The sequence below is a fragment of the Amblyomma mixtum genome, chromosome 5 (genome assembly GCF_055824585.1).
Source record: "Amblyomma mixtum isolate Tamu chromosome 5, ASM5582458v1, whole genome shotgun sequence".
Classification (NCBI taxonomy): Eukaryota; Metazoa; Arthropoda; class Arachnida; order Ixodida; family Ixodidae; genus Amblyomma; species Amblyomma mixtum.
Window position 1 is genome coordinate 85,955,999 of NC_143016.1, and position 13,575 is coordinate 85,969,573.

A 13,575-nucleotide genomic window follows, 5' to 3' on the forward strand; every position below is an offset into this window, starting at 1 on the left:
GGAGTCCCGGAGGGAAAAAAAGACGAGGGGGAAGGAAAAGCCGCCCGAAAGCTCTCTGTCCATCACGGCCTCGTCTCCTGAGGAGCAGCGAACGCCGCAGAAACAAAACAGGCTCCGGGGGGCTCTGGCGACGACAATTAGCCATGCCGGAGCCGGTGCGACGACGTGGCGTCGTCGCCCCGGCCATTAGCGCTATGGGGACGCCCAGCTGTCGCACAGTCTGCTGCGCGAGGAAGAAGAGGAGGGGGCTAGGCTGCCTAAATGGCCGCTGCGGTCTGCGGCCCCCTGTCCAGCGGCCGTCCGCGGCGCACTACCACCGCCGCCAGCGTGTGTCCAGGAGGAGCCGATGGCGCGGCCGATAGGGCATTAGGAATTCCGCGCGCTTGGCGGGCACTGATAAGCCCCGGTGCCCGCTTGGCTTTCCGGTCGCGCCTTTGGGGGAGGGCGCCGTGCGCGTTGCCGCGATGCAGTCGTCGTCGACGACGTCCGACGATGATGCGCCGCCGATTCTGTCGCCGCCACCACCCTCGCCGCCGCATGGCGCCAGTGTACTGCCCCCGTCTCGCTTTCATCGCCGCGCGGGCTTTTGTCTCCGACACACGCTCGACACTCGATCCCTGTCCGTGACTGGGGGATTTCCCCGGTTCTAGAGGTGAATGTGTGATATACTCGAGATGATGTCCACTGAATCCGAGTGCGGTAACCCAGCAGTGGAACTGATAGACTACCGAGAGGAGATACTGACCGGACGTAGTCGCGCTTGCAGTATGTCTTCCCGTCGCGCACGAAGCAGGTGCAGGTCTCGTCCAGGAACTGGTGGCATTCGGCGCACTTGAGGCAGGCCGCGTGCCACTCCAGGTCGGGCGCCACGCGCAGGATGTACTGGTCGCGGATGGGCGCACCGCAGCCGGCGCACACTCGCCGCCCGCGGCAGCCGGACGCCGCCTTGTCCGAGGCCGACACGCACACTGCGTCGAGGGAGAGGAGTCACAGAGATATACATAACGTTGCTTCATCCCATCCGCGCTCATTTATTCAACTCGCTACAAAGTCTCAGTTCAGTCATTGTGTGCAACTTAGTACTATCTGCATCTGTCAGTTATGATGTATATCATCTAAGACGCTTATCGTGGGAAGCAAAACCAAGTTTCAAGCAACCCTTTCGCAGGGCCTCTGATAATCTCGCAGAGTGCCGGAAGCTCTCCTGCAAACACTGTGACTGGTCGCCAAGGCTTATTAACCCTAAAGAAACCGAGAACCGTCATGTGCGACACGGAAACCTAACCACATACATATCCCGATTCCAGGAGAAGGCTGAGTAAAAAGGTGCAACTATCACCAGCGCCTACTTTTGCTAATTGCAGCTAGTGCACTACGGGCGATGTATACATTGAATAACATTTTTTTTCTGTCACCAAAACAAAGTCTACGTGTAGCTAATGCACGTAGTTACAATAATGATGACCAAGATGCACGCCAGGAGTGCATCTTGGTAGTCATCATTATCGTCGTCGTTCGTGTGATTCTCATCATGTGTATCCGACTTCGTAGCACTGGAAAACGAAGACATTTCCCAATAAACTCTCATTATTCCGGTCCTTCGCCATCCGCGGCTACCTTCTCTAAAAAATTTCCTCCACTAGTCACTCCATTTGACTGATAGGCGCATATTGGTGGAGAAGGACAATTCTCGGTAAGGTAACTTTCATTTGAACACAAATTCCTCCGAGGGCTCCGGAAATTTCGACCACCTGGGGTTCTTTTGCGTGCACTGACATCGCACAGTACACGGGCCTCTAGAATTTCTTTGGAGGAGAAATTCTAGAGGCCTGTGTACTGTGCGATGTCAGTGCACGTAAAAGAACCCCAGGTGGTCGAAATTTCCGGAGCCCTCCACTACGGCGTCTCTCATAGCCTTAGTCACTTTGGGACGTTAAACCCCATAAACCAAACCAACCACAAATTCCTCCCCTGCCAGCACATGATGGATGTGCGTCTGAGTAAGATGTCGGAGAATTCTATTCTATGCATTTTGCGCCCTTTCTGACAGCCACATGCTATGAAAAATTCTCGGTCACGACATTCATAAGGGAGAACGCCATGGATGGACATATGCATTGCAAACAATGTACAAGCACAATGGACGCCGATCACCATTGTATGTGCCAACCATTTTTCGAGGCTGAATGAAGTAGTAATTTCATGCTTTTTTACTTCTGTCTACGATTTAAACTGCAGTTTCGTATCAGAAATCCTTACTGAATACCGTGTGTCTGAGTTGGAGTCGCTGTTTCATCTTCTACGAATGAATAGTGGCCGTGAATGCCAATTCTAGTAACTGAACGAACGGATTTTCCAGGAAGAAGACGAGAACACTTTATCTATAATTTCAGCTAAAGTTTCGTAGTTCCCAATACACTTAAGTAAGGTATTTTTCCAGCAACAGCGCCAAACTTGAGACTGCCTTTCTGAGTAACAACCTTTTGTTGTTTCTTTGTCACGACAGAATAAACAAGGAGCTGCAAGTAACATTCGAGCCTTCGCCTCTACATTTGTCTTATTCAGCGACATGTTTCTCTTGACCTGCCGAGAACGATGGAGGCAGAACTTGAGCGCGAATAATTTCTCCTTCCCGGCCGAGTTACAAAATCTTTCACTTTCAAAATCTTACAAAATCTGACCTCAGGGAGAGGAGCGAGAATTCAAAAATGACTCCTTATAGATGCTTTCGGGAGGAAAAGCGGCGTGTATTAAGCGAGCTTGAACTAATCTGAACCGCAGGACCAAGTTAGCGTTTTCAAAATGCAGGAGCGCGATGGATAAAAAAAGTAAAATGACATGCCTGGAAGTGAAAACGCTCTCCTCTTCGACTTTCTATAGACATCAGGCGCGGCGATGACGCTGCGGTATACAATGCAGTTTAGTCTAAACTCGCGTGCCGCACACCACTTTTGCTCCTGATAGTGTGCATGTTCTAGATGTACAGTAACAATTGCAACAGTCACACAGAAGTTACCACCATGAATTACTTAATGTCAGCATCATTTTGCCATGAAATGGAAAATGAGCCGCTAGTATACAGTGCTGAACGGAAATATCGATACATCCTTTCGCTATAAACATTACTTCCTACATGTCCCCCGGTTCCTCAAGACGAAAGCACCACAACGCTGAGAACCATTGCCGACCGACACGCATAGGACGCTTCCGAGCACCGAGTTCAATCGCCCGCCAATCTCCCAGCTTTTGAGCAGCACCTCGAATTTTCCAAGCACGCGTTCGTCAGCACGCGTGAACGTTAAGGCATCTTCCTTCGAGCGCTACGGGCAAAATTCCCACGCGTTAGCTTCCTCCAGCAACAACTGCAACCAAAAAAAAAAAAAAAGGTCCGAGAATGAATAAAAGCAAACAAACTAGATGCATCCAGTCCTCCGACTTGACCCTTCGAGACGCCAGATCTCCCTCTTTCTCCCGAGCTTATCCCGCGAGACCGAAATGTCGCGAGCTTTCGCGCGCCGAAAGTAATGCGCGCCCGCGCGGCTGCATTCGTTGACAAGCAGGCAGCAGGCGCACGCATCAAGAGCCGAGGCGCGCAGCATTCCCGTACACGTGCGGAATGCGCTCCGGGCGCGGGCATGCATGCGCGACGGACCACCGCGACTCGGACGTTCCGGTTTCCAGGGCGAGCGTCTCGGTGGACTCAGAGAATCTCTAAAAGAAACGCGCGTACGTGAGTTCCTGCCCCCAAGCGCCATATGGAGTGAGGCATCGCCCGGCGAAGGCGCGCGGTTGATACGCAGTGCCTACGTGTGTATGCACCGGGCGCTATAGCTTCGGCGCTGACGTCCGACCACTGCGACGACTCCCGGTGACTTCGTGCCTGCTGTAGAATCGTACTTGTTTTGCCGCTCACGATTTATGAAGCCACGATTAGCTTTTCGGTGGTCCAGCCACCAGGCTCCCGCGCACGGAGATACCAGAAGCGTCCGAGAGAAAAAAAAGAAAAACGAGAGCTAGAAAGAAAAACAAAAAGAGCGAGGCAGTGAGCTAGGGAAAAAGCCCGCAGCTGTATCTTCGCGGCAGGGTCCCTCGCGCGTTTCCTGCCGTGGAGATTCGGGGCCGCTTGATGGTGGTGGCGCGCTCTCCTCGGTAGACGCGGTTGAAGAGTGTGAGGCGCTGCGCGTGCATGCAAATTTGTCGCGTTCGACAACGGCGGCGAGCATGTCGCGTGCGCGCTCGCTCTATCTTCAGCGCGTCACCGTCGCCGCCGCCGCCGCCGCCGGCGCAGCACCGTGCATCCCGCTCCTCTTTTGCATATCTCGTCCGCGCAAGGACTCCGAGCGTGAGGGTCGCCTGCGCAGCAGCTCGCGAGGCGGCGGCAGAGGAAGTCTTCCCGAGGCGCTCGAAATGAGAGCTGTGTACATGCGACGCGTTTGGAGTCTCACGGAGATAGCCGCCGTTTGTCTGCACACCTCCCGAGACATGTTGAGTCCCCGTCGATGTAGGGGTGGTCGAGGCATTTGCTCGGCCCAGACGGGCCCCTCTCCCCTGTAATGCCAAATGGCCTTGAGGGTATTAATACAAAAATAATCAATGAAATTTGTTTGCTTTGGTTTGGTTTATTGAGGTTTAACGTCCCAAAGCGACTGAGGCTATGAGAGACGCCGTAGTGAAGGGCTCCGGAAATTTCGACCGCCTGGGTTCTTTAACGTGCACTGACATCGCACAGTACACGGGCCTCCAGAATTTCGCCTTCATCGAAATTCGGCCGCCGCGGCCGGGATCGAACCCGCGTCTTTCGGGTCAGCAGCCGAGCGCCGTAACCATTGAGCCACCGCGGCGGGAATGAAATTTGTAGGAGCGTCAAATATTCTTTAGGGCTGTAGAGGGATTTTTAGAAGTGTTGAAGCATTTGTACCGAGGGGGTATCAAGGTATTCGAACGGGTGTCAATGAATTTGTACGGGTGTTGAAGAATGTTTGAAAGGTGTCGATAAAGTTTTAAGGAGCAGCGAGAACAGGTGCGTCAAAGGATTTCTAGATGTGAGGAAGAATTTTAGGCCTTCAAATATATTTTAGGCTGCAGATGCTTTTGACAAGAAACTGGTTTAAATAAATAAGAAAATAAATGGCACTCGCCCAATTTTCCCTTCCGTGGGAGATTTATTTACTTATTATGCATACTTTCAAGGCCCGTAGACACAACTGAAAGGAGTGACAATATTATTACGATATTTGCAGTACAAAACAAAACAAAACAAAAATAAACTATAAGGCGCTTAGAACGGCGATTCTGAAATTATTGGTGTCCCAAGTAAAGGCTGCGGAGGCGAGAAGACGGTTCCATTCAGTGGAGGTTCTTGGTAAAAAGGAAGAATGGTTCAAACTCGGCATGAGTGTCAAACCGCTGCTTGCCACAGGGTGGCGTGACCTCGTCAGGCACTTTTCCGCCTTTTGTCACGTCTCCCAAGACAATAGTTTTGTATTATTGTCTTGAACAAAAAATGATTGGTTGGTTGGTTTATGGGGTTTAACGTCCCAAAGCGACTAAGGCTATGAGAGACGCCGTAGTGGAGGGCTCCGTAAATTTCGACCACCTGGGGTTCTTTTACGTGCACTGACATCGCACAGTACACGGGCCTCGAATTTCTCCTCCAAAAAAATTCAGCCAAACAAAAAATGAACAAAAAATGATTGATTGATTGATTGATTGATTGATTGATTGATTGATTGATTGATTGATTGTAATTAACGCGGCAAGATGTCACTTCAATTTTGCGTGGATAGTCGATACGCGAGATGAGATGTAACTGGGTGTGGTGAACAGATTTTCTTTTAGGTAAGGATTAAGGTAGTATATTTCAAGAAAAAGACAGAGGCGAAAGTACTTACGACGTAGTGAATGGTCAGGCAGAGGTCGCGTTTTTTTTTTTTTTTTCATGGACGTGACGCTAGAATGACGTGAATAATTAGAGAGAATAGAACAGGCTGCGCGGCTTTGAATGCTTGAATGAAGCAAACTGTGAGACTGGAATGAGAAGGGTCCCATATGGCGCGAGCATATTCTAATTTTGGACGAACGAGCTGATGCAAGATTGCGCTCTCGAGAGGGAAGGTGGCCATTCATACCCTCACCTTCCACTCCCACACGTCTTATCCCGTGTGAATGACCGCAGTCGAAAATAAAAGAGGCGACGATAATATCATTATACTTTCATAAGGCCATCCGCAAACAAAGGGGAACTCATGACGAATTGTCTGCCTATGGATTACCTGTTTCAAAAGACAAAAACAGGCTATGTTGACTGAAAACGGTGCTCTTAAACTGTAACAGAGGGAAAGATAAAAAACGCATCGCCCCCACGAGCCGTTCTTCAGACTAAACGGACGTGACATCAAAATATTTTTTTTCTTGCATAGAAGAGAAAACGATTAACTACGCGAAATAATACTAAGGTAAACTTTTTTTCGCAGTGGGTAATGCACTTTTACCGCATAATGAAGAAAAAGCAAACAGCTATGCGTGGGAAATGAAAGAAAGCCAACCTACAGCCCTAGGCATCGCCTCAACGTCACTAGTTTGAATTGCAGCGCTAGAAAAAAATATATATAATTCAACCTTAACTGATTATTTCTCGGCAAAGAAGGCGTAATTTTCTAGAAAATAAATGTCAGTGGAGACGAGAGACCCACCTACCAGATTTCATAACGAGCAAAACCCCGATGAAGTTGAGCTCTATGCCACTTAAACCGCTACGGCCAGGCCATTGTCCTAAAGGTTTTATGCAACGCACACAGCCCGTAGGGAACAAACAAAGGTGGCTTCATATATACTCCTACCACTCTGGCCAGCAACTCAGCGCCGTATATATCGCGAAGGGACACCTAAACAGATTATCGCAACGGGAATAGTTAAATGGAAAGATGACTCTCAAAGAAGGAGGTTTCTAATCTGCCAGAGATAATAGAGTGGCAGAGTATAAGCACATTATCATAAAAAAAAAATTGGCAGCGGCTTAGCTCACCTAGGCCAGGATATACGCAGCAAAAGCAGTTTCTTCAACTGACATTTCGGTAGCGACACGCCGTTGGTGGGTCGCCTAAACCCCAATTTTCTTTCATTTTCTTACGATTGACAGTCCGAGAAGCGCCATGGGTGTCATGGCTCTGAGCGGCGCCATGGTTGCCATGGTACAAGTTGTCATGGTAACGGCGCATGCGCAGTAGTGGCCTGTGCCAGGCACCGCGCAATGTGCTTTTGCTAGTCTAGTGTAGCTTTCGCTACAAAACATTGTCGTTCCGAACACATGGGCAGTGGTGGACGCCGTATGCAAAGTGGCGGGCTCCGGATAGTGTAGACCGCATGACACATCGCACAGCACACGAGCGTTTCTGCATTTTGTCTTCATCTAAATGCCGCCGCCGCGGCCGCGATTCCGCCCCGCGGCTTTGGGATTAACGGTTGAACGCTGAAGCCACTGAGCCACCACGGCGGGTCCTCGCTAATCGATCAGCCTGTGAAGTTATATCTCTGCACAATGTTACAACGATTAGCGCTCACTCCGGGGTGTAAGTTCCCAAAATTTTGGTCCTGCAGTCGGGCTACTGCATTGTAGATTTAGCGAAGGATCTATAAGAAAGTGAAATACAGCAATGCCACATTACGATGTCGCATTATGTGAGTCACCAGAGTAAGCACTGAATAGACCGACCACTGACCAAAACATGTCATGAGATGATGGTAGAAATGAAAAGATCGGGCCTCATACTACGAGAATTGAGCATTGCAATTTCGAAGAAGTGCGGATTTATAACTTCCAATTGGCACTGCAAATCGCATAAAACAAACCGAAGTTCCTTTTTGTCGAGAACCACAGTGACCACATGTCGTCAAATACCACTTATTTGTTTTAAACGCATATTTTTTTTCTTTCAGGAGTGCGCCTGATGTTTTAATACAATTTACGCCCTCCGATGACATTCAACGATCACTTCACATCACCCACGATGCGATTTCAGTTTTTGTCGCGTGATGGCGCCACAGTGCTTTGCATTCCTTGGATGAAGTGGCAACCAGGGTAACCACCATAACCACGGTAATTAGGGGGGGGGGGGGGGGGGGTCAGATTTAGTTTATTTTTGGTACATCAGTTCTGCCGTCCTTCAACAATCACCATCGCGCTTGCTTAAATGGTTCCTGGGCCATGGTGACCAGGGATACATGAAAACGGTAGCATGCACTGATCGAAATATTCCCAGTAAAGATGTTGAACAGCGTTTCAAACAAAACGGCTGCGGAATAAAGCATCTCAGACAGGAACCTTTCTGTTGCACCGAAAAAAAGAATGGGTGCTTACAATTCAGTGTTCAACCACTTTAAGTTTCGTGCCCAAGAAATAAGCTTGCTGTAAAGGTCTTCGAGCTTGTAGGTGAAAAACGCCGAGTGTTTCAGCGAACACTTTCAAAAATTCGTAAAGATAGGGGTTCGAAATAGGAAAAAAGAAGTCCTTGCAGGAGCGAAGTGTCAGCCACGGTGGACATGAGGTACTATAAAAATAATTCTAATTAGATTGCTAATTACATGTTTTTACTAAATTAACGCATTCTGGCGATTGGTGCAATGGGAAGTTTGAAGCCATGAACAAAACGATGCCTTATCTGTGTTTGGAAACAAATAGAAAGTATTTTTACAGCTCTGCAGCGTCCAGAAATCCGGCGTTTTTTTCTGCACGAAATCGAAACTGAGCTCATAAGACGCGGAGGAAGCTCGGTGCAAACGCAGTGTCTGTTGGTGACGTATTGCCGTGCCATTGTACTATGCCATATTCACTCATTTGCACTGCCGCTTGTTGCAGAGAAAAAGGGCAGTCTTCACCAACTTAGTGGTCGTTACTTTTAAGAACAACGATGGCAGCGACATTGAGTATCATGCCACAACAAAAAAGGCAGTTTGAATTTGGCGCTACAATCACTGCAACACGTCATCAATGCACGTTCCGTCCGCACCGAGCTTCCTGCGTGCCCCATGCGCTTAGTTTCGGATTTGTGCAGGGAAAAAGCGTCGCGCACTGCAGAACTTTAGATAATTAATTTTTTTTTGTCTCAAAAACATTTTTTGTGCGTGGTTTCGAACTTTCCATTGGCACTAACCAGCAGACAGTGTTAATTAAAAAATGAATTCGTGAATTTTAGTCAATGAGCTACCTAATAAGGTTTATTTTTATAGCAACTGACGTCTACCGCGGCTGAAATATTTTCTGTTTCTCACTACCTATCCTTAAAAAAAAAAAAAATATGTGGTTGCTTCAACCGCGGCTGAAGCGGCTGAAGCGGCTGACGTCTACCGCGGCTGAAATATTTTCTGTTTCTCACTACCTATCCTTAAAAAAAAAAAAAAAATATGTGGTTGCTTGAACACTCGCTATACTGGGGTGTACAATTTACTACATAGGATAACAAGGTTCTCTTGGGAGCTTGCAGTGCGTGTATCGTTACCAGACAATCCTTTATGACTTTTACACGCTAAGCAGGCGGACGGCAGTAATTCGTTCACTCATCGGACGGCGGCCTTGCATGTCAGCGCGTTTTAATGTCGACATCGGCTCTGTGATAGCTACGGCAACTTTAGTTGAGAAAGACTCGAGGAAGGTTTTTTTTAGGAAACGAGAATGTTCTTCACGCTCTAATCAGAAGCCGACATGCCCAGCACGATATAAAGAATTTCCGAATGAAAAAAATCACTGGACTGCTTCTCCTGGAAACTAGAGGATAAGTTCCAGCCATCAGGCATCGAGACGGTTCTAAATGAACGGGAATGCCTTTTTCTTTTTGTCTGAAAGTCCGGCGAAAATTTGCAAGAATACTGCGCCGTTGCTAACACGCTCTATATTAGCAACAGAACTGATGCATGCACATTTAGCTGCGTCACTGGGGTTTCATAATGCAGTGGAAACTCTAGCGCTTTAGCGATAATATACACTTCCAAGAGTTATAATATCCAAGTATTAACCCACTCGCTTTCCCTCTTAGGCAAGGCTTGGTCTTTGTTCATCGCACAAGCTGTGATGTTAGATACGACTCAGGTGACAACTACAGTTGCGAAGGAATTGCATGGTTACCTTCCCCGACCTGTCCTGGAGCCTTATTCACACGGGTCAAAATCGTCAATGCGGACTACGCTTGTTCACACTACCGCCAGCGAAGCAAAAAGCCAAACCGGCAAGGTCAGACAACACAACATCTCCCGCCTCCTTCTGATCGCTCGGCCCGTCATAAAGCCATACTGTTCTCTTCGACCAGTCATGGCGCACTCAAGAAGCCTAGAGCAATAACGCTCTCAGCGGGGCTTTCAGTTGCATTAAAGCGTCACGCGGCCTGTTGTCCTCAGTGGCAGTTGGACATTAAATGTTTGGTAGGGGCGTGAATAGGGGAGGGGGTTGATGAGCTGCCTCCGAGCCAAGAGACTTGGCCCGCGACACTCGGCGCACCACCGTGGGAAGCCGCCTTGCTTCGATAGTGCTGTCACAGCCGGGGCACGCCCATCGGTCCGGCCCCGTCCTGACCGAGCAGGGGGGCACCCATGGCCCCCCCTGCTGTCGCCCCGTACCCCCCTTGTTCCCCGTCCCTCTTGCCCGGACTCCACCACCATCGAGGAGGAGGTGCGCGTGCTCGCACACCTTGCCCGCCGCGCCGTCTCGGCCGAGCTTGTAAGCGGCCGCGCGATAACATCGCGTCCCGCTCGATGCACGCAGTCCGATCCCGAGCTGCTACGCCGCCGCCGCCGCCCCTGTGTCGCTGCTCGCTCGCTTCTTTATCGCCGCCGAGGCGACGAGACGCTCGACGGCTCCGGAGGTGAGGGGGAGCGGGTTCGCGCTGAGCGGAAGGGGGCAGGTAAAACTTAGCAAAGCCGCTGCTCGTTGCAACAACGCTCCCCGACCCGGGCGGACGCTGCAGGCAGCGTGGAGCCCCCGAGTTCGTATCTGTCCCCGAGATGTCGGACTGTGCGCGCGCGGCGCGCAACGAATCGTCCTTATCTAATGAAAGGATTCGGTACGCGCTCGGACACGGGCTCAGGAGCGCGGTGCGACGCAGCGGCGGTGGTCAGTGGCGACGAGCGCGATTGCGGAAGATTCGAAATCGGACGTGCGTTGTCCGGAGGTATTGGGAGTCGCGAGGTGGCTTGCGCGACGTTAGTGGGATGTCGTCTGGGCAAGCTACAGTCACACACGTAGAACTTACACCGTGGACCGTGGTCTTCGGTACGCTTATCCCCGAAATACCAGCCCGGCTATACTCATCATCGAGCGAGTGGTGTTTTCGGCGGGACATCTGCTGGAGCAGGCTAACGACACCGTTGACACTCCCGCATAACAACCGCGGATCGACCGTTTCATCTAGGACGCTGTGCAAGTTTTCAAAATAGACTTTTTGAGTTCGAAGAGCGCTTTCTTCGGCACAGCGTTGTTCACGTCGGTTAACTAAAATTGAGCAGTTAACTTTTGGATATTATAGATATATTATTTATTTATTTATTGAGAAGCCTGTAGCGCACCATAAGTACTATCCATATCAGATTTTGGAATCTGGAAAACCGTCGGCGCTGTGGCCCAACAAGTTCTGCCCGCATCGCACCAAAATTCATGCGCTTTCGGAAAGCCTGCAGGCAAATCAAGCCCTTCAGTGCACGTAACTCGCTGAAATAACCAAAATTTGTTGGGCCACAGCGCCGAGGATAACTGCGTTTTCGAAATTCTAAAAACTGACATGGACACTACTTACGGTGGAATATACACGCCTCTCAATAAGAGCCGCCGCGGTGCCTCAGTGGTTATGGTGCTCGGCTGCTGACCCGAAAGACGCGGGTTCGATCCCGGCCGCGGCGGTTAATTGAATTTCTTTGGAGGAGAAATTCTAGAGGCCCGTGTTTTGTGCGATGTCAGTGCACGTTAAAGAACCCCAGGTGGTCGAAATTTCCGGAGCCCTCCACGACGGCGTCTTTCATAGCCTTAGTCGCTTTGGGAAGTTAAACCCCATAAACAAACCAAACCCAAACCAGCCTCTCAATAAGGAGACCAACAATAAGAGTTGAAAAGTTTGCTACTCAGTATTAGTTAGCCAGCCTACTAGTTAGTACGAGTTGTTAGAATTGTGATACGCTGCATCGCTGAGAATGTTATGCCAAAAAAAAGTGCTCTTATAACTCAACATACCTGGGTTTAAAAACTGCAGATCTTGGACGAAACCACAGGTAGGAAACTTGACTTTCAAGATATGGGAGGATATGGGACACTTAGGCACGCGAAATAATTAAAACATCTTACCGAAAAGAGGCATGCGATCGAGGAACCCAGTCGCGAACAGAACTCGTTTCGGAATGACGCTAAAAGGGTTGGTCGGGATCCCGGCTGCCACTGCTTCTGTTACACTGACGAAGAAATGTAAAGAACCGCCACTTGCACTCACTCCTGCCGCACTACCCGGCGTAATGCTAGGTTCTAAGTCCGTCCTGTCTTTAGCGGTGTCAAGGACCGACCTCGTATCAAACGCATTCTGAGCGCACCAGTTGCATAAGTTTACGTACGAACCGAACGCCTGTTGTCGGCTACGGAAACTGACTGCGTACCCCTAAACTTTGGGGTAAATTAAATGCAGATGCCTCGTGAATAAGTACGACCGTGCAGTCACTGTACACGAAAGCTCTCGGGAGCGACGCTCGGTGCATGCAAAGATAGCAGCACCGCGGATTCGATTCGAGCGATAGGGCAGAGCACAGTTGTGGACTGTGTTTGGAAGCACATGTCGCCCCGTCCCCTATTCGTTTTCATTTTATTTTCTCTGCTCGTTTCGTTCTTTTCTCAAACCAAAATTAAGCTGCGTACGAGCACCTAACTGTGTTAGCGCTCGGTGGGTTCCGTGTTTTGACTATCAGTATCTTAATTCGTGCTTTCATTAAGGCGGTTCGACAGCCTGTCACCGCAAGGAGATAAGAGTCTCTCTAAAACCACCCAAGCGTGCACAGCGAAGAAAAAACTCGAAGGTCAGAGTGATTAAGCTTCATTTGTCGCTATGATAGGAGGAGTTTCTCGACTACATTACGACTCGCGATATGACGCTTCGTAAATTGATTAGTCCGACCAGAAAAAGAAGAAAGAAAGCAGCGGTGAGTCTTTCTGAGTAGTTCATTTTTCGCTCGGTTAAATAGCGAGCTAGAAAAATGACATTCTCTTTTATTATCAGTGGAGTAGTCTTGTCTGACATTAATATGTCACAAATGACTGCTTGAGTGAATATTACAAGGTATTCGTGCGATAACATCACTTCCAAATGAACGCAACTACTGTGAAAGTGGAACACAGTCCAGTGTATAATAGGAAGGCTAAAGCAAACTAGCTGTTGAAGAAACATTCGCAGGTGCTGGTGACAGGCCTGCGTTCGTTGCTTGCCGAAGCTTAGAATGTTTTATTGCGAACTTGACGAAGTCTTCACGTAATTATAAGACAGCGCTGTTGCCTACAGTCTTTGCAGTATGCGCCTATAGCTTCGAGCGTAACTACGTTGCATCCTCCAGGCAACACTC

General features: G+C 49.3%; 1 protein-coding gene across 2 annotated transcripts in view; it reads right to left on the reverse strand.

Annotated features, from left to right (window-relative positions):
* tup (LIM1_Isl and LIM2_Isl domain-containing protein tup) overlaps positions 1 to 13,575 on the reverse strand; it is a 169,946-nt gene that overhangs the window by 105,902 nt on the left and 50,469 nt on the right. The window contains exon 2 of one of the 2 annotated variants that reach the window (XM_089545388.1): positions 746 to 968. The exons of the other annotated variant lie outside the window; for it this stretch is intronic. Coding sequence (XP_089401514.1) covers positions 746 to 968 — 223 coding nt within the window. The remainder of the gene's footprint in view (positions 1 to 745; positions 969 to 13,575) is intronic. 2 annotated transcript variants of the gene reach the window in all.